This window comes from Eurytemora carolleeae, unplaced genomic scaffold (assembly GCF_000591075.1).
Source record: "Eurytemora carolleeae unplaced genomic scaffold, Eaff_2.0 scaffold354, whole genome shotgun sequence".
NCBI lineage: Eukaryota > Metazoa > Arthropoda > Copepoda > Calanoida > Temoridae > Eurytemora > Eurytemora carolleeae.
Genome location: NW_019396571.1, coordinates 212,424 through 235,297, shown reverse-complemented (window position 1 = coordinate 235,297; position 22,874 = coordinate 212,424). Strand labels below are relative to the sequence as shown.

General features: G+C 31.2%; 1 protein-coding gene across 1 annotated transcript in view; it reads right to left on the bottom strand.

Annotated features, from left to right (window-relative positions):
• Nucleotides 1-2,367, bottom strand: part of LOC111705677 (protocadherin-like wing polarity protein stan) — a gene marked incomplete in the record, with an annotated part of 36,117 nt that extends 33,750 nt beyond the window's left edge. The window contains 2 exon segments of the mRNA XM_023478306.1: nt 1,961-2,015; nt 2,278-2,367. Coding sequence (XP_023334074.1) covers nt 1,961-2,015; nt 2,278-2,360 — 138 coding nt within the window.
• Nucleotides 2,368-22,874: the final 20,507 nt, after the last annotated feature.

The window sequence follows — 22,874 nt, the reverse complement described above, 5'->3', positions numbered from 1 at the left end:
TTATAGCAAAGAACGTTCGAATAAAGATTTAAAATAAAAAATGTAGCAATAGAACTTTGCAAGAACATCAGTTGATTTAATTTTAGCAAAGGACGTTCGAATAAAGATTTAAAATAAAAAATGTAGGAATATAACTTTGCAGGAACATCAGCTGACTTAATTATAGCAAAGAACGTTCGTAAAAAGATTTAAAATAAAAAATGTAGCAATAGAACTTTGCAGGAACATCAGTTGACTTAGTTATAGCAAAGAACGTTCGTAAAAAGATTTAAAATAAAAAAAATGTAGCAGTAGAACTTTGCAGGAACGTCAGCTGATTTATTTATAGCAAAGAACGTTCGAATAAAGATTTAAAATAAAAAATGTGGCAATAGAACTTTGCAGGGACACAGTTGACTTAGTTATAGCAAAGAACGTTCGAATAAAGATTTAAAATAAGAAAATGTAGCAATAGAACTTTGCAGGAACATCAGTTGACTTAGTAATAGCAAAGAACGTTCGAATAAAGATTTAAGATAAAAAATGTATAGCAATAGAACTTTTCAGGAACATCAGTTGACTTAATTATAGCAGAGAACGTTCGTATAAAGATTTAAAATAAAAAAATGTAGCAATAGAACTTTTCAGGAACATCAGTTGACTTAGTTATAGCAAAGAACGTTCGAATAAAGATTTAAGATAAAAAATGTAGCAATAGAACTTTGCAGGAACATCAGTTGACTTAATTATAGCAGAGAACGTTCGAATAAAGATTTAAAATAAAAAAAATGTAGCAATAGAACTTTGCAAGAACATCAGCTGACTTAGTTATAGCAAAGGACGTTCGTATAAAGATTTAAAATAAAAAATGTAGCAATAAAACTTTGCAAGAACATCAGCTGACTTAGTTATAGCAAAGAACGTTCGAATAAAGATTTAAAATAAAAAAAAATGTAGCATTAGAACTTTGCAGGAACATCAGCTGACTTAGTTATAGCAAAGGACGTTCGAATAAAGATTTAAAATAAAAAAATGTAGCAATAGAACTTTTCAAGAACATCAGCTGACTTAGTTATAGCAAAGAACGTTCGAATAAAGATTTAAAATAAAAAAAATGTAGCAATAGAACTTTGCAAGAAATGAACGTCAGCTGATTTATTTATAGCAAAGAACGTTCGTATAAAGATTTAAAATAAAAAATGTAGCAATAGAACTTTGCAAGAAAATCAGCTGACTTAATTATAGCAAAGAACGTTCGAATAAAGATTTAAAAGGTTGATCCCAGCATATCTTAAAGAGACTGTACGCGTAATTTTAAGTGACCCTCCATGCAAAGATGACAATGCCCGAATCACACCTTAACAATGATTTAGATATCCATATTTTTGTTTCTTTAAACAGTTATTTTCTTTTGCAGATTTCTGCAAAAGTGAAATTTAAATTCTTTCTCTTAAGAGTCAATGGAGACATGTTCAGAATTAAACACTTATCGAGTCAGGAAAACGACGATATCTTCCACATTTTTAATCAAATTAATTAAATGAATTACGCTTAAACTTTAGACTCAATTTAGGGGAACAGCATGAATATTTACATGGGCAGTCCAGGAAAATTTGAAATATCCAGGAAAATTTCGAATATCCAGGAAAATTTGAAATATCCAGGAAAATTTCAAATATCCAGGAAAATTTCGAATATCCAGGAAAATTTGAAATATCCAGGAAAATTTCAAATATCCAGGAAAATTTTGAATATCCAGGAAAATTTGAAATATCCAGGAAAATTTCAAATATCCTGGAAAATTTGAAATATCCAGGAAAATTTAGAATATCCAGGAAAATTTCAAATATCCAGGAAACGAGATAAGTTTTAAATAGAGTATCTGCAATTTGCATATCAAATTCAAATATGAGCATTGAAGGATTTAAAGGGAATGAACTCAACAAATAGTTTAGAGGCATAAACAAAACTTGAAAATTACCTGTAAAGTAGCAGTTGCAGATAATTGTGTATCATCTACAAGAGCTGCAACAATCCTAAAAAAATATTGTTAAAAATTATTCATGTTTTTTTTACAAATTGCGTTTAGGGCTACACAACACTAAAAACACCAGTACCTGCTACACAACACTAAAAACACCAGTACCTGCTACACAACACTAAAAAGGACGATTTATATAAGTTTAGGAAGAAAGTAAAGAAAATACTCCAAATAATTTAATCATTCACACTCATTCGCCTTTTCACTCATTCACGTCTCACTCACTCACTCACTTACTCAGTCACTGACTCACTAACCTGAGGTAATGTACGTCCATGAACTCTCTGTCCAGCTTGTTGTTTGTACTAATCTGTCCTGTACTGGGGTCTATACTGAACATATCCTGAGACCTGAACAAAATATCTAATTACCAAAAGGTATAGAAAACTATGGAGAGAGATTGTTTTTTCACTTTTTTTTCNAAAATTATGAATCCTACCGTCAGAGTAACATCTTGATTTATCTACGCCAGTTCGTTGTATTCCACAGGTTCGTCCGATCTCTTTCGGCCATATTAAATCGTCTTTATATTCTCGCTGACACCAGTTCGTCCGATCGTCGGAGCACACCAGTCCGTAGTAGTTTACACCTCGTCCTGAATTGACGAGAGGACAGGACGAGTTGGTGATTTGGACAGGATATGTTAGATAAACTAGTCCTGCGCAGGACGGGTTCAGACTCCAGGCATTGATAAAGGTTGTCTCCGGGTATCCGGCACAGCTTGAGGTTGGTTCTAGGAACAGTTCTCCGTTCTTCTCAATCCTGTGCTCTAGGCTGGACTCGGAGAGACGAGGGTTGAGTTCGTAACTCCAGGATCCAGGATCCAGTCCGATCCATACTCGTCTTGAGAAACTGAAAACAAAACGTTTAATTGTTTTTATAAACAAACCTTTAAATAAATTTTTGTTCAAAGTTAAAAAATGAATATTTTTCAAACATGAAAAGGGCTGAAGGCGTAATTTCCAAGCAAAGATGACAATGTCTGATTCACAACGATACCCTTGAAAAAGTTGCCCAATCTAATATGAATTAAATATCAATGTTTTAATCTTTAAAATTGATTATTTTCTTTCTTGGTTTCACTACAAAAGTGAATTGCGCATTTCTGTTGCTGGAAACCATAAAAGACTTATCAGAATTAAACACTTAAAAACGACAATATATTCACCACTTTATGGGTCAGATAAAAGGGACAATTGTGAATCGGGCATTCTTTGCATGTAGTGTCACTCGAAGTTCGCGTACCATCATATTATTGAAAGAGGATTACAGAAAGTTCTAGAGAAAAGGAATTGAGTCTTCGTGACAAACTTTTATTTTCTATTCTCTATATATTTTTGCAACCTGATGGTGGAAACCTTTGTATTTCAAACTTAAGACTATTTGAATTATCCAAGGTTTACGACATCGGGTTGCAAAGATATAGAAATTAAAAAATCAGAGTTTGTGGTAGAAACTTTAATCAGACTTTAAAGTTTAAATTCAAAGAACAATGTTGGAAACTCTGAATCCAGATTTCAAAGAAATCTTGATTCAGAGTTCTGAATTCCAACAACTCCTTTACAAGAGGATTTGTATCACATGGGATTTGTTTGTTAAAATAGGGCGAAAATTTTAAAAATATGAATAATAAAAAGCAAAGACATTTCAGTCTTAGCCTTATTGTATACTTTTAAAAAAGATAGCTCTCAATGTTTTAATCAGAAATTTTAAAAATATTTAAAAAATATTTGCATTTTATAAAATTTTCAGGATTAAATTTCCCTTAATTTCTTCTTGATTGTAAAAACAATGCGACATTTTAAATTGAAAAACATTGTAAATGTTTTTATCAAAACTAGGATTTATACAAAACAAAGGTTTTTTAGCGAAGACACTGATTATTAGATTTTAAATCTAAACATCTTTGCAACCTGATTATTTAAAATTTTGGTATTTTAACCTTTGGCTACAATTAGAATTATATAGAGATGAGTTATATTAGTTTTTTATATATTTTAATATTGAAAACACATTGGTCTCCACAATAAATTACTTATTTTAAGTTAAGAAATGTGAATGCATTTTTAATAATTCAGTAATAAAAAATTGTGTGATTGTCATTAAATGTTTATGGGTCCAATTTAATACCTAATATTTTAATTCTACCAAAAATAAAATGTTTTGGAATTTTTTAGATCAAATATTATATGGTTTAACAAAAACCAAAATATATGTGAAATGATAACAGATCCTAGGATTACAGCTTTGTAGAAGAGGGAAATGGATTTTTCATGAATTTGGGGGGAAAAAGATTAACTGGGCATCTACATTCAAGATAAACTGGGCATCTACATTTTACACCTCAGGCAAGTTTTTTTTTCGTTTTTGATATTTTTTCCCCAAAACTCTATTCATTTCCCACCCCACCCCCCCAAAAAATCTATCATTTTCTCCTATTCAGAAAAGAAACCTCAAAAAACAAAATTTTTTTAAACATTCCTAAAGTTTGGAGGAAAAATGATTTTCAAAAAAGGGGGAATGATTTTTTAAGGAAATATACACCCCTCTAAGATTACGCAATTATATGTGTACCAGACACCTGTATAATCTTCAAATAAAAAAGTTGTGAATGAAAGAACCTTAAAAGTGTTTGTCATGGCCTAAACCCCCCCTTAGATTGCCCCACATGTTTTTCCAAGGAACCCATTTATACTCTGGAGTAAAAAGATGGAAAAACCCTACAGCAAAAACCTTTACCAACCAACAACCTATACACCGCCCATGCATAGGCTTTTCCGAAACCTTAAAATCAATTTCGATAAAAAGATGTAATCAAAGCAAGTAAATTTTTTATCACAAACAAATGTTTTTTTTTGTACGAAAAAAATTGATTCAAACTAAGCCTATGTTGGGCCCAAACAATGAGGTTGAACTGTTAAATCATAAAGAAATAATTGGGGGCCTCGGAATCTTACGTTCAACTAAAGTAAATGCACGTTAAACTAAAGTTAATGCACGTTAAACTAAAGAAAATGCACGTTAAACTAAAGTTAATGCACGTTAAACTAAAGTAAAGCACGTTAAACTAAAGTTAATGCACGTTAAACTAAAGTTAATGCACGTTAAACTAAAGTAAATGCACGTTAAACTAAAGTAAATGCACGTTAAACTAAAGTTAATGCACGTTGAACTAAAGTTAATGAACGTTAAACTGAAGTCATTGCACGTTAAACTAAAGTAAATGCACGTTAAAATAAAGTTAATGCACGTTAAACTAAAGTAAATGCACGTTAAACTAAAGTTAATGCACGTTAAACTAAAGTTAATGCACGTTAAACTGAAGTTAATGCACGTTAAAGTAAAGTAAATGCACGTTAAACTAAAGTTAATGCACGTTAAAATAAAGTAAATGCACGTTAAACTAAAGTCAATGCACGTTAAACTAAAGTAAATGCACGTTAAACTAAAGTTAATGCACGTTAAACTAAAGGTAATGCACGTTAAACTAAAATTAATGCACGTTAAACTAAAGTAAATGCACGTTAAACTAAAGTTAATGCACGTCAAACTAAAGTAAATGCACGTTAAACTAAAGTTAATGCACGTTAAACTAAAGTTAATGCACGTAAGATTAAACTTCTTATCAGAACTAATCTTATTCAAGAACTATTTGATATGAACAAAAATATTTTTAATTCAAGCCTAAAACTTTCTTTTTCTTTAACTTGTGCATACCTTCAAAACTAGAGGTGCTACGAGAGCTCAAAGTTGTACAAGTAATGACGCATTTTGCCTAGTTTACGGTGATCTCAATCAATTCAGTTTTCTTCAAATCCTAAAGATATCCCCAATGGCGGCTAACGTAGTCGCCATATCTTTTAAATGTTCTTAAGTCTAGCTACCGAACCAATTCAGGAGATAAAGAAATGTTTATCTTAATACCATATGGAGGGGGTCATTAAAACAAACAAAATTTTATCATCTTAAAATATTTTCAATATTTTAAAAATCAAAAGGAAATTTTTTTCTCTGTTTGAAAGAATTGCTTGATGTTTTCTTATTTATTTATCTCAAAGAATTAAAAGGGTCAGGGGAGGGGGAAAAAGTGGAATTACTGAGATTTTGCAAACATTTTATTTTGCAATTTTTATTGCAATCTAATCTGTTTTCTTGCAGATCAACAAGATATAGGAGTGTGTTGGTGAGGAGGGGGGGAGGGGAAGGGGGCCCTCCCTCAACCAGATATAGGAGTGTGTTGGCGAGGGGGGGGAAGGGGCCCTCCCTCGACCAGATATAGGAGTGTGTTAGTGAGGGTTGAGGGGGTTAAACCCCAACTAATGGGCAGCAACAAAAGCAAGTTAACGCCCTGCCATAAATCATAGTTGCACCATCCTTTCTTTCCTTTTTTATAAATCATAGTTGCACCATCCTTTCTTTCCTTTTTTAAAAATCATAGTTGCACCATCCTTTCTTTCCTTTCTCATAAAGGCGCCAAATATTTGTAAAGGGAGTGAACGCCTAGTGAATAGTGACCCTCCGCAAAGATGTCCATGTCCGATTCACAACGGTACACTTACAAGCTTTTCTGATCAATTATAATTAGATATAGATGTTTATAATATTAAAAACTGATTATTTTCAATTGTGGTTTCTCTACAAAGGTGAATTGCGCATTTCCACTGCAGGAAAACAAATAGAAATTATCAGATCTTAATTCTAAAATCTAGAAAAATTACAAAACCTTCCTCTTATTGATACGATAAAGTTTAAATGGTACCGTTGTGAATCGGGCATTGTCATGTTTACATGGAGGATCACTTGAAATTACGCTTACAGTCCCTTTTCAGATTTTTTTAATCAGCCAGATCTTTTCAATGTTAAATATAATTATTTTTGGTTCAAACTTTAATGCTTGGCAGGGGAGGATATTTTGTTTACAAACTATTTCAATAAAATCAATGCCTACAAAAAAAAATTTCAAACCATATTTTGTAGTTTTAACGTAGAAAGCTAGTTTTAACCTAAACTAAAAACTAAAAACCACCAAGAATGTCAAGAATTTCAATGTCAATTTCGTCCCACAATCTAAGTCTGTGATTCCAACACTATCATTTGTAGGAGTAGGTTTCATAAAAGATCTATTTTGCCTAAAATTCAGACAGCTCTCAAAACCAATAGCACATTTTAAAGTTATAAAATTTACTTCCGTAAATTAAGTCTTTCAAGCAGTGATAAATGCTAAATCATGCTAAATCCGGATCAAAAATTATAACCCCTTTATTAAGTAAGTTTATCAAGTTTACTGTTTACTCAATGTTGTGATTCTAATTTATAATTGTAATCTCATAGCTGAGGTGAACTCAGGAACTCAGGGATGAGGAAAGGATGAGAAATGGATGAGGAAAAGATGAGGAAAGCATGAGGAAAGAATGAGGAAAAGATGAGGAAAGACTGAGGAAAGAATGAGGAAAAGATGAGGAAGGGATGAGGAAAGGATGAGAAATGAATGAGGAAAAGATGAGGAAAGGATGAGAAATGGATGAGGAAAAGATGAGGAAAGAATTAGGAAAGAATGAGTAAAAGATGAGGAAAGCATGAGGAAAGATTGAGGAGGAAAAGATGAGGAAAGACTGAGGAAAGAATGAGGAAAAGATGAGGAAGGGATTAGGAAAGGATGAGAAATGAATGAGGAAAAGATGAGGAAAGGATGAGAAATGGATGAGGAAAAGATGAGGAAAGAATGAGGAAAGAATGAGTAAAAGATGAGGAAAGAATGAGGAAAAGATGAGGAAAGCATGAGGAAAGAATGAGGAAAAGATGAGGAAAGACTGAGGAAAGAATGAGGAAAGAATGAAGAAGGGATGAGGAAGGGATGAGGAAGGATGAGGACGGGATGAGGAAGGGATGACAAAATTGGATGGGAATGGGACTGAAAAGGGCCGGATAGGAGGGCTCGAGAGGGGAAAAAGGAGGGATGGGAATTGGATAGGGGAATAGGAGTGAATAGGGGAATAGGAGTGAATAGGGGAATAGGAGTGGATAGGGAAATAGGAGGGAATGAGATGAGGACAGGGGGATAGAAAATGGTAGTATTATAGTATAATATCAAACCTATCTATGGGATTAGAACTAACTATCATAGATAGATAGATAACCAATGATGATATTAAATGACAATGTAAAATTTTACAGGATGTACATTGTACGTAATTGATAATTGTAAATAGTAATTTTCTTCAATTGAAGTTAGATAGTGAAACAGTAAGATCAAAATCTTGAAATTGTTTTAAAATTTGAGGCTTAAACAAACATCTCTTACTCTTTCCTTTTGGGAAGATGAAAAGATTGTATAATTGGAAATTGGCCTCAATTAATTAATTTTCAACATTTTATATTTAAAAGTGTATTGAAAGATTCTGATGGAAGAAAGTTTCGTTAATATTTATTTAATGCCATGTATTTGTTCACATTTTAGAATTTAGAAAACAAATTGTATAAGAAAGTTTGAAAAAGTAAGACAAATATGGTTTTTGTCGCTGATGGAGACATGTTGGTAGCAAGAAAGAAAATTTATGATGTTTTATAATAAATATTTATAGTACACAGAGGAACATAACAGAGGTATATGTTTTTCTTTCCGAAGCTTCCAGGTCAAATATTGCAAAGTTTTTTTAAATAACTTCTTTTGATACTGGGAATGGGCGTTTCGTCAAAATTGACCGTTATTATCTTGTCTAACAGGGTGGAACGGAATACATTAGTCAAGATAAATTTTTCCCACCTGATTTTTATCAAATCTTGATGAAACGGGTTTAGCAAAAAAAATAACATTTTATTGGTTCATAAAGATGGTGTTAATCAGATTCAGAATACGGGGGCTACTTAAACACAATGTTTGAAACACAAGGATCAGGGGAATCAGGGCCGGTTTAGGGGTGTAGTCACATTTTCGGTACAGTTACACAGTATATACAGGGTGTCCCAATAAACATGAAATTAAGTGACGACTTTTATATCGTCTTCGATCCATGTGACATTTTTTTAACACAATAATTGCAGTATTCCAGGTTACACTGACAGATCTAATATCGAAAACGCCTGGTCTTGAGATATTGAAAAATTTATTTACTAAATAAAAATTGTCTTAATATCTATTATCTTTGTCAATTTTTAAGACACGAGAAAGGTATGTATATAGACCACTTTATGAAAAGCTCGTCAGACGTACAGCCTCGTTTTATACTTTCCATGCAACGAGGTTATAGTGTATAGAGTGATGATGTACGCTAATCCTTTACTAATGATATAGGCCATCAACTATATCGAGAACGTACTGCATATATGTTTATTATAATAAGGAGATTCTAGCCTAATCTATAGTATATCATTATTAGTAAGCAGTTGTAAGTGTACAGTACAGCTAACTGAGCACACAGGTAGGAAACTATCATCCCCTATGTTTTCATCCCATGAATTTTCAGTACAGTACAGTACAGTACAAAACCAGCAAGTGTACGGTGTACAGTGTACACATTACACCTCAATTGTTTTCGTTTTGTTGCTGAAAGGTTGTAAGACAAAGAAATAATTGATAAAAAATGGGAACTTTCTTTTCACTTGAAACGAAGAAGTTTCTGAAAACCCTTTCCTTCCCCCTTCTCACGTTCTGAACACAAATCCACCCAATGCATAAAACAGGCTTAAATTTATTCAAAACAAATGGAAGAGCGTCGTGGAATGAAATTATTCAAGGAGGATTGTAAAATTTTGATTCTGGCATTAGAGCATGTTCTTGTAAAAAAAATAAAACTTTCTTTAATTTTTTAATTTAAAATTATATTTTTATTAAAGTTTTTGAAGGACACAAACTTAAATTTTAAAATCTATTTTTCAAAATTTTCAATTTCATTTTCAAATTTTTTTAAAGTAAACAATACTCAACAAAGTCTCTATTTAGTATTTACTTTCTAAAATCTACTTGAAATAGAACCTTGATTGGTTTTTAGAAGATACACAAAAAAATAACAAAACAAAAACAGTCTGTACATTAAAATATCTTCCCCCCCCCTTTACTCCCTTCTTGGTATCATCCCCCCCCCTCCCCTCCTGAAACAGCTGGGACGATTTCTACATAATAAGGTGTCAATTCAGATTTCAGCTGAACGAAATTATATAGTGATGATAGGTGTCTCATTATTTCAGGGGTAATCATTTTTCACAACATTTTACACCTTTCTTAGACATTTTTACACATTTATTAGACATTTTTACACATTACTTAGACCTTTTCACTCATATATTAGACATTTTTACACATTTATTAGACATTTTTACACATTTATTAGACCTTTTTATTCACATGTTAGACATTTTTACACTTTTATTAAACATTTTTACACATTTATTAGACATTTTTACACATTTATTAGACATTTATACACATTTATTAGACATTTTTATAATTTATTAGACATTTTTACACATTTATTAAACATTTTTACTCATTTATTAGACATTTTTACACATTTATTAGACATTTTTACACATTTATTAGACATTTATACACATTTATTAGACATTTTTATAATTTATTAGACATTTTTACACATTTATTAAACATTTTTACTCATTTATTAGACATTTTTACACATTTATTAGACATTTTATACATCTATTAGACATTTTTACACATTTATTAGACATTTTACACATTTATTAAACTTTTTACACATTTATTAGACAGTTTTACACATTTATTAGACATTTTAAACATTTAATAGACATTTTACACATTTATTAGACATTTTTACACATTTATTAGACATTTTATACATTTAATAGACATTTTTACTCCTTTATTAGACATTTTTACACATTTATTAGACACAAATTAACAAATTCGTAGACACATTTATTTTATCTTAAAAACATTTTCACAAAATCTTTAAATTCACAACAAGATCATGTAAGCTTGTTATTTTCTTAGTATCCCTAAAACTATTTGTAATTTTTTGGGAAAAACGATTTCCCTAACATATCTTGGAATACCCTCAATCATCTCCTGATGTTGAAATTTTGACAATTTAGAGCAAAAACTTCGGTTCCCAGGAAGATTTTGAATTATCTTCCAATATGTTTATTTTATTTTCTCGAAAAATCGTATTTCCCCCTCCCCCCCCCTTTAAGAAAAACATTTTTCCCCGGTTATATATGCTTGCGCGGAGCGGACATTTTTTTAGGGCTTTATTCGCGCGAGTAAAATAAATGATTTTCAGGGTAAAATCAATGAAAATTTGAAGAAACAGTTTCAAAAAGAAATAAAAAAGTTGCCTTTTGATTTATCATTTTTTCATTTTTTTCCCCAAAGTCATTTTTCCCCTCCCAAGGGTGGGGGGGGGGGAATTTCTATATACAATATCTAGAGTATAGATAGGCTGTATTAAGATATTCTATATTATAAGATTAATATTAATTACTATTGTAGAATGAGGTTCAGATATATCTTACATAATTTGATAAAGTAGCACAGTAAATGGATAAAGTTGTACATATTGTATATATTAAGAAACTTAATATTTTTAAAACTTTTTTTTGCAATTTTTAAGGTAATTAATTCAGCTTTTGGAAAAGAAATGTGAATTTCAATAGATTTCTAAAAGTAACATAGCAAAATGTCAATTTTAATGGTTTTCAAAAGTTAAAAAAATAATTGATTGATTTGCATGACGAGCAAGTACCCTAAATGAAAAAAATAACATTTGACAGGAGGCCCTGCACTGACGACATTTTTTGAATTCCATATTTCTTTAAATAATACTATGATGCAATAGAGGGTACTCAGAGTTAGTTAGAGATTTGACAATGAAAGAGATAGGTCGGGTTCTCTGTGTACTTTAAGCAGAAAAAAGTAATAATTATGTGACATTACTTGAGAAAAGCATGTAATGCTAATTTTATTTATAACTCAGCAGTGCTTAGGATCCCTTTAATTTTAAATTCGGATCCGGATCCGGATTCTGGATCCGCACTAGAAAAAAATGGATCCGGATCCAGGTCATTTCTTTACTGATTTACTGAATTTTCAAATTTTTTGTTTTATTTTTTTTCGCATATTTTTATCCTAAAACCTGATGAACCATTCAGAAATGAGGAAATTTTATAATCTCTCTTTTTTCAAAAGTTCAGATTTTGGTTTTAGGAGTAAAACAGTTTTTTTTTGCAATTTTTGGTTGAGATTTTACCCCTTGGATCCGGATCCGGATCCAGAAAGCCAAAATCTTGCGGATCCAACGGATCCGGATCCTAAGCACTGAAAGAAATTCCAAACATGTTTTTTCTCCTCAATAGCTCATCAATAAGATAAGTCATGTTTTAAAACTTTCAATCTTACGTGGAATTTACTTCAGTTAGACGTGGAAATAAAGGAAAGGCGTTTGGTTGTCTTATCCCGAGGTTAGAATTGAAACCTTGTCCAAATCCCTTCGTGCGGAATATTGATTTTACTCCTAACAATCAATAAATAGTCACACAGAAACCAGATACCAGATAGACATTTAGGCACTTACCAGATAGCTTTCAGAAGACACCAGATAGATACGAGAAGATACCAGATAACAGATACTCATGGATAAATAACGGCTACAGATAGTCACAGACGGATGTCTGACACCAAAATGGAAATACCAGATACCAGATAGTTATTGTGAGACTACAGATACCAGATAGTTATTGAGAGACTACAGATACCAGATAGTATAAAGAGACTACAGATACCAAATAGTTATTGAGAGACTACAGATACCAGATAGTTATTATGCGACTACAGATACCAGATATTTACTGTGAGACTACAGATACCAGATAGTTATTGAAAGACTACAGATACCAGATATTTACTGTGAGACTACAGACACCAGATAGTTATGGAGAGACTACAAATACCAGATAGTTATTGAGAGACTACAGATATCAGATAGTTATGGAGAGACTACAGATACCAGATAGTTATGGAGAGACTACAGATACCAGATAGTTATTGAGAGACTACAGATACCAGATAGTTATGGAGAAAAAATACTTCTATTTAAAATCCCCCCAAACCCCATTAATAACACTACGTATAACTTTATAAAAGTAGAAGACAAAATTATTTTTTTAAATCGTCTTTCCTGGACGGCAAAATTTCTCTGTTTTAAATTACTTCCGGAAAAAGTTGGCTTTTGTCTAGAATCAATCATTATTTAGCAAGATTAACTCCAAAAGACCAAAATTAAAGTCAAACACAAGAAAACTCATCAAACAAAAACTAAATTACTTTCTTTCAAATCCACTTCCCCACGGCGATCATTTTAAAGTTATAAAATTTACTTCCGTAAATTAAGTCTTTCAAGCAGTGATAAATGCTAAATCATGCTAAATCCGGATCAAAAATTATAACCCTAAACTGACCTGTTGAAAAAAAGAGAGATTATTTTACAAAGAAATTAAGACTTTGCCACAACATCAGATTTATCCCTTATATATCTTTGCAACTTAATGTCGTGAATGTCTTAGATATTTCAAACTATGAATTCTTTAATCCTAGGAACTGCTTTCAGGAATCAAATAAAATTGATTTAAGTCAATTCAATTTCAATCAATCAATTAAATAATTGAAATCGCTTGAACATGAATTATAATCAAACTGAGCTATTTAATTAATCTAATAAAATAGATTAATAAGATTACATAATTTTCATTTTCCTAGCTCAAACCTTATCAGATTATTTAGAAAAGGAATAAATTTTTAACCACAAACTCAAATTTTTTAAACTCTTTATCTTTGCAACCTGATGGCGTGATATTTCGATATTTCAAACTATCTAAAGTCTACAACAGTGGGTTGTAGATGTAGGGATTAGAAAATCTGAGTTTGTGGCAAAACTGAATTCCTTTCAACATAAAATTTTTTTCTTTTTCTACTTTTCCTTAATTTTTTTCCTCCCCTCCTATTTTTCTTCCTATTTTTGACTTTAAATGACATTTTTTTCCAAATCTAATTTTCTACAAAGTGTGTGTATATCCATTCCATTTTAATCTCACCCAGCAAAAACTTACGCGACAATTTTCTTTCGTATTTCGCAAAATTGTTCGGGAAATTTCGCCTTTTTTCGCGAAAATTAATTTTGTGGAAAAATAAATTAGAAAAAATATGCGACAATTTAGCGAAAAATTGCAATAATTTTCGTTTTTTATCGCGAAATTTCGCATTATCTGTTTCCCCAAAAAAAATAAACCCTAATAATGAAAAATTACAAATTTTCTTTGATCCTTTTTTCAACGTGAAAGCAATTAAACAAATCCAAATCAGTCTGCACTAAACTAATTAAGTTAACGAGTTATAATTAACAGTTAATGAGTAATATTAGATTAATGATGTATGAACTGATGAGCGTGGGTTCCACCCTATTTATTAAACCTTTTACAGAAACAAAAGGTTTAAGTCACGCCCAATATTGAAGGTGCCAACCCTCTCCTCCCTTCTTTATTCAACCCATTTTTTATAATTTTATAAATTTTATGAATTGAAAGGAATTGAGTTTTTGCCACCAACTCAAATTTTCTACTTCTTATTTTTTTGCAACCTGATGGTGTAGATATAGCTTTTTTGCAGATGTATTTTTTTAATATCTAATAATTGTTGGGGTATTTTTTTATTACTCCAAAATATAGGAAGAAATTTAAAATTGGTGATGGTGATGGATACCTCTGTAGAGTAAAATAAAGTAGATGTTAGTTCCACATTTTATTGAAAATACATATCGGTCTGGGTTGACCCTCGTCAGTTCTAACGATATAATAACCATCAAAATCGATGAAAAAAATTGTTAAAAACCACAAGAAAATAAGGAAACAAAAAAGATTATTTAAAAAAAAGGGCATAAAGGAAACGAACTCAGATCATGAGATGGAAAAAAGATAATTTGCATTATAGGAATGGAGAAAGGGGGGTAATACTTCAGATCGCCTTAAATAAATGAAGGGTGGTGTTTTTTTAGATTTACACAATCTACACAATAGGTGGATTTCTTAGATGTACAAAAATTAAGTTTCAATCGTGGCCTGTGTGGGCTCTTACCAAAAGTGACTTACGCATTTCTCTTGCAGAAAAACATATATGAGCTATCAGAATTAAACACTTTTAACCAGAGTAGGAGGGGGAGGGGGTGGTAGTATATAGTGGTACACACCAGGGCTAGGGAATTATTACCTGACAAGCAGTTGGATAGAGAGATAGCTGAACCATGATAAGTAGATAGATAGATATAACAATGTTGTGTCTCTCATCTTACACGTTTTCTATATATTGTAAATTGCATCTTAATTATTCTTAGAAATGAGGCTTTTACCGGTTCGTCGATTAGTAATTTGTTTATAAAGCTGGTAAATCGCGTCATGAATTGCACAATTATAAGAAATTGAAATCTTTAGTTTTCAATCATTACTTCTTTTATTAAACAGCTTTAAAAACTAAAATGTGTTGAAATTTATTAAAAGATATTGGATATATTTTCTTTTTTTTTAAACTTGTGCGCATTTTTCTTGTATGCGTGTGCTTTCTTAAAGTAAAAAAATACTTGTGCATAAAATCAAATTGGAGAAGCTACGAGGTCACAAATTCGTGTACTGTAGTATAATATTGATTAAATTTGGCCTTCTTCTTCTGGATAATTTGCAATGGATCGTATTAAACTGTTTAATTTGTTTTTGTATTCATGAGATTAATGATTACTGTCCTTTACAGGCGCGTACACTGGATTTTAGTCAGGGGGGCAAGAGGACTACTGCCCTCCCCCCTATGTACGCGCCTGTGTCCTTATTATATTAGTAATTTGTATATTTGTAGGTACGTGCATATGTACATTGTACATGTAGTTACATTGTACATGTATGGTACATTGTACATGCAGGTACATTGTACACGTAGGTACATTGTACATGTAGGTACATTGTAAAATGTAGAGGGATAGAAAAAAAAACGCATACTTATACAATACGAAATTATGAATCATATTCAATTTCGCTTTAGCTTTAAAAGAAATGAAGGGAAATCTAAACGTAAGAATAATATGTCTCTTTCTAATGTTTAAATTATATTTTGTGTTTCCTCTCCAAAAGGTGTTAAATGTCATCTTTAAAGCTTTTTTTCTCAAAACTGAAACATTTGACGATTTAAAGTTTAATTTTTCACTGAAAATATAAACACAAAATGTTACATATTAAGGGGAATTAAAACTGTTAGCGTAAAACAACCCTTCATGCAAAGATGGCAATGCCCTTAAAAGCTTTGTCTGAATAAGCATTACTCATAATACAATGTTAATTATTTTCAAGCTGATTTTTTCAATCGTGGCCTGTGTGGGCTCTTACCAAAAGTGACTTACGCATTTCTCTTGCAGAAAAACATATATGAGCTATCAGAATTAAACACTTTTAACCCTAGAAAAATTTGAAAAGTTTATTGACCAGAAAAAGGGACCGTTGTGAATCAGGTATTGCTATATTTGTGTGGAGGGCTCACTTGAAATTATGCTTACAGTCCCTTTAAGACAATTCCGTTTAATCCATCTGAGTTAAAATGTATTCAAAACTTACTTTTAAATTTAAATAAAGAAAAGATTAAAAATAAATTTTTCAAAGTTTAATATACACGACAATCTATGGGGGGGGGGGGGGCTCCGCATGACATTTTAGAATAAGTATAAAATATAGAAAAAGAAAATGAAAAAAAAAAATTTTTGTTCAGTTCTCAGGGTATGTTAGTGAGCTGCAAGTGCGCATCAATAAAATCGATGATTTTGAGGCTATAACTGCTTATAAAACTACGATTTTTCAAAATATTCAGTAAAAGTTGGTTTTATCTTTTAGACCATTATCTGGGATTTCCAAAATGATATAAAACATTATTCTCAGTCAAAAACTTTGGATTTTATAAAAGTTTTAAGAAATAAAATCAATAAAGTTCAAAAATGGCCAAAAAATCAGGTTTTTTCCGACGGCACCGGAAAAAATGGTCAAAAATAAAAAATATTTTGGATTTTTCTTAGTTTCATATATATATATTCAAAAGAAAAAGTGCACCTCTGAACAATTTTTACAGGGCCGCCCTAAGCACCCGTTGGGGGCTCCCCCAGGAACCCATAGATTTTACAGGGGGGGCTGTTTACACCTCTACAACCATCCATATATCAAAAATCTTCCTGCTCTTCCAAACAACCTTCTCGGTGTATAGTTTCCCTGAGCTCTGTGGCAGAGGCAGGTATACGCTTGGTTTAAAGCATAGTCATAACACCTCTTACAAGCTATCTATCTATCTCTAACTTTCGTCCATTTTCTTCCTACCAGTACCTAACGTGGGTTGGATATAATAAAGCCCGACCTACGTCAAATCCGATCTCCGTTATTAAAAGCCGACCCATTTGAATGTGATTTTTAAAAAGTGTGGTAGACTTGATGATTAAAAGGAAACAATTTTAATAAAATTTTTACAAGTTTTTTAATTTAATTCTATTTTTACAGTATCAAAGCTTCAAAATATGTAGAAATTAAAAGAATTTATGTTATTTATATAAATTTTAGTTTAACAGAAAAAAAGCAGGGGGTTTAAAATGTCCATATGAAGTTCTTATACGTATAATCTAAAACACATTTTTTGTTTTTGTTTTCGTTAGAAAAGTAAACCATCTTTTTTTCTAACTTTGTAAAATTCTCTTTAATTCAGGCAAAAAGATAAATCAAAACCAAAATACTAAATTTGCGAACTTGCTTCATATGTCCTATTGAAGGTTGAATGCAATTATTTAATCATTATTACTAAAATATCTATTTGAGAATTGCCTTTAACAGGCAATTTTGAGTGTTCTTAATTTAAAAAAAGTACGTTGTATACTCTATAACTTTAGATTCATGAAAAAAAAATTTTGAATCATCAGTTTTAACTACTCCAATAATTTTGTGACACCTATGGTTTGTCTAGAGGTTGGAATTCAGTTTGATTATTCACCTGCTCTAGCATAGGTCAGAGCAATACAATCAGAAACTAGACTTTAGAGCGCTTCGCGCCCCACTCTTTCTAGTAAAGGAATTGAGTTTTTAGCACAAACTTAAATTTTCTGATCCTTATATCTTTGCGACATGATGGTGTAAATCTTAAATATTGTGAACTTAGATAATTTAATCTATCAGATTTCACAGTTTGAAATATATAAGGTCTATGACGTCGGGTTTCAAAGATATAGGGATTAGAAATCAGAGTTTGTGGTGAAAAACTCAACTACTTTTTTGTTTTGTTTTTCTGGGTTTTTTTTTAATTGTTGAGTTTCATCCTAAAATTCTTATTTTCCTGGTGAGGTGACACACAACATCAGATTAAATATATATTACATAATTCCTCGTTGGTAAATATCTATATAATAAAACAAGAAATTCGATCGTATATATATATATGTTGCCTAAAGCCGGCCAAACGGCTGGACCCATCGGGCTGATATTTTAATTCAAAAGGAATTCATATATATTTATCTTTAAAGGTAATTTCTATATATTTATCTTCAAAAGGAATTTTTATATATACTAGGTTTTTAGGGCGCTTCGCGCCCATCTTCTATTTAAATTGTGAACATGTTCTTTTGTTTACATTTTAAAACAAAGAAGAAAAAAATTCGCGGATTTTCAAGAATTTGAATTTTTTACAAAATTAAAACCGTTAAAACACAATTTTTTTTATTTTTATCATTCATAAACCTTCCCTGTGGTAAGTGAGGTCCCACAAAAAATTTGGGCCCGATCGGTTCAGCCGTTTTGACGTTTATTGGATACAAACAAACAGACAAACACCCAATCAGACAGACAAGCCAAATTTATATATAGATTTATTTTTAAAAGGAATTTATATACAGGGTGTCCCACGAAACATGACAGTTGATAAATAGTTTTGAATGTCGTCTTCCATACACTATATTAGATATTAAAGGCTGTTTGCAGTTTATTTCGTTTAAAAAATCTTTTGCTCTAGAATATTTTACTTTGAAATTAATTTTACTATAATATGACTCCTAAATAATATTTTTATTATTGTCTTTCGTATTAAAAACTTATCAAATTATGGAAGAAGACATTCTAAACTATTAATACCAACTGTCATGTTTCGTGGGACACCCTGTATATTTATCTCTAAAAGGAGTTTTTATATATTAATCTCTAAAAGGAATTGAAATATAGTTATCTTTTAAAGGAATTTATATATATTTATTTTAAATAGGAATTTATATTTATTTATCTTTAAGAGGAATTTATATGTATTTATTTTTTATAGGAATTTATATTTATTTATCTTTAAAAGCAATTGAGTATTTAGTATTTACCACAATCTCTGATATCAACAGGGAGTGAAAATAAAAACCTCAATTACCTTAAACTCTTTTACTAAATTAAATACATCTAACAAAATGAAAAAATCCAAAAATAGATGGTCAATGGTCAAGAAAAAAAACTGAAACGATAAGTAATAAAAAGTAAAATAATGAATAAGTTAACATGAAATAATCGAAAGTGTTGGGCGATTATATCAGTGTGAGGAAGACGACTTTCGAATTCAATTTGATTCAAATCAAGCTGTTAAGCTGCATGGATACACATAAACATAGGAGTCAAGAGAAATTCTTAAATGGATTGTAAAGGAAAAATGAAAGGGGGTATAGGCTGAAAGCTAATCACTATAGCTCTTGATTGCGACCCATAAAAGTTTTATCTGATGTTCCTGTCTCGAGAAATTGATATAAAACTGTGTTAAAATTATACGAAAGTTCATATATGTAAAATTTAGACAATCTTAAACTTAAATCACGTGACCAGAACTATCATCAATGGCAACGTATCTCTGCCTGTATCACGTGACCGCTTTACTGCACTGTCATTGGTGGAATTTCTGGTCTAGAAATACGGACTTGTAAATAATATCATGAATTAAATCTATTAAAAATAGAAATAACAAATATAAAATTAGAATTGGAGTAAACCTAAATCTATTTAAACCCAGTACTTTTATACAAAATTGTATATATATTAATTTTTGTATAAATTTGACACAGTTGTATATCAATTTCTCGAGATAGGAACATTAGATATAACTTGCATGGGCCGCGATCGAGAGCTAAGGTGATTAGCTTTCAGCCTATACCCCCTTTCATTTTTCTTTACAGTCCCTTTAAGAGAAAAGCTTTTTTTGATTACTTGTAAACATGTTATTCGATAAAAGCTTGTTATCAATCAAAATTTAAAAAAAGTCGTCTTAATTGTATTGAAATAACCGCCTAACACTGTAATAAATTTTATTTTAGATAAGATGATGAAAACCTTCTTTTGCCTTCTTCTGCATTCAGGAGCCATTTTTTCAACAAATGCCAATGCACATTTTAATCATAAACTGCATAATGCTGGTGATAGCATTTTTATAAGAGATGAAATTTTTAAAAGTGATCCTGCAGATTTTGAACTTGCTGCAAAAGATAGTTTTTCTGCTAAAGCTGTAAATGATCCATTAACTGAGCTAGCTGTTTTGAGTGGTCAAGATTTAGCTTTGTTTAATGATTGTGAGTCAGTTGTGATTAATGAGCTTGAGTCAGTTGAGTTTAATGATCATAAGTCAGCTTTGTTTAATGATTATGATTCAGCTGTGTTTAATAATCATGATTCAGCTGTGTATAATGATCATGATTCAGATGTGTTTCATGATCATGACTCAAAAAATGATCGAGATAGAAATACAAGAACTAAAAGAGAACTTTCTGAAAACAATGCCATATCCCGTGAAACCATCAACGAAGCCCTAGAGTCTACATCTGCTGAATCTGAGTTTAACTTGAGCAAGATGGAACTCCTGTTTCCCACCTTCTTGTTCGGAGTAAATTTCATCATGTTTATTGAGTTACTCCGTCCTGTCTTTCAGTTTATTTGGAATATTATAACACAATTATTTTTGGGACTTTTTACTTTGCTATAGGATAAATAAATATTTAGTAACAAATACAAATAAATATTTAGGTTTTTAATGAATTTTCATAATTATGTTCTTTTTTAAAATATTCAATTGTGGTTTCTACTCAACGAGGTTATAGTATATAGAGTGGTGATGTATGCTAATCCTTTACTAATTGTACAGGCCATGTACTTCACTTTCAAAGGTCAACCTGTATATTACAGTACTTGGGGTGGATTTCTGAAAATATTTAAATGGAGAATTTGTTTTCCATGTAACTATTAAAATCCACTACTCCTTTATTGTATGCAGGATTCCATTTTCACAGGAAGACTTACATTCACAGTCTTTTACAGAGCAATATTTCATCGTTAATAAACTGTTCTGAGAAAACTGAGTAAAATTCAAGATATAAAACCCTCCCATACACGTGTGTACTCCGAAAGCGTACTGCATATTTGATGTTTGTACTGTATGAATAGGCCATAATCTCTTGATATCCTTTATCAGTAAACTATCCCTAGTGTACCCTCAGGCCAATACACACGGAGAGGTAGCCAAGAATATAGGAATTAACATTTTTTTAACCAAAAATGACATTATCTGCCACATTACTGATCAGATAAAGGTTTTAAAAATAATCAGGCAATTTCAATTTAGATAAACGTATTACACCAGACAAACCTTACCTCTGAAAAAGTTACGTTTCTTAGGTTCGAGCGTAATTATTTTAGAAAATTATTTTTGTTCCGATTTTTATCTTTCTTGCTTGCTTTTTGATAAAAAAGCACCACCAGCTGCTGAGCTCCAATCATGGGAAGATTATAATAGTTTTCCTAGATATGAAATCAGAAAATCCTAAACTCCCTCTGCGTTATGGAAGAATGTGCCATTGGTTCATCTAACCTATGCTGGGGAACGTCTTCAACATGGACCACTTACTTAACGATGTACAGACCCGTCCTTGATCGGTCAAAGGTTTAAAGGGTTGTAAATCTGGCATGGCCTTTTTTGCATGGATGTATCTATATCTTAACATTATGCTAGCAGTATTTTTAACTTCTTGGGTTAACAATTTTATTGAACAAAGTGTGTTCCTTAATTTAATTTGTTGATCCAAGAGAAATCAGTTGAGAAGATGCACACTTTATATCAATAATGATCATGATTCAGCTGTGTTTAATGACCATGATTCAGCTGTGTTTAATGATCATAATTCAGCTGTGTTTAATGACCATGATTCAGCTGTTTTTAATGATAATGATTCAGCTGTGTTTAATGACCATGATTCAGCTGTGTTTAATGACCATGATTCAGCTGTGTTTAATGATCATGATTCAGATGTGTTAAATGATCATGTTTCAGTTGTGTTTAATGACCATGATTCAGCTGTGTTTAATGACCATGATTCAGCTGTGTTTAACGACCATGATTCAGCTGTGTTTAATGACCATAATAAAGCTGTGTTTAATTTTAATGATTCAGATGTGTTAAATGATCATGTTTCAGTTGTGTTTAATGACCATGAATCAGCTGTGTTTAATGATCAAGATTCAGCTATATTTAATGATTATGATTCAGCTGTGTTTAATGATCATGATTCAGCTGTGCTTAATGATCATGATTAAGCCGTGTTTAAGACTATGATTAAGCTGTGTTTAATGATCATGATTAAGCTGTGTTTAATGATCATGATTCAGCTGTGTTTAATGACCATGATTCAGCTGTGTTTAATGACCATGATTCAGCTGTGTTTAATGATCATGATTCAGCTGTGTTTAATTATCATGATTCAGCTGTGTTTAATGACCATGATTCAGCTGTGTTTAATGATCATTATTCAGCTATGTTTACTGA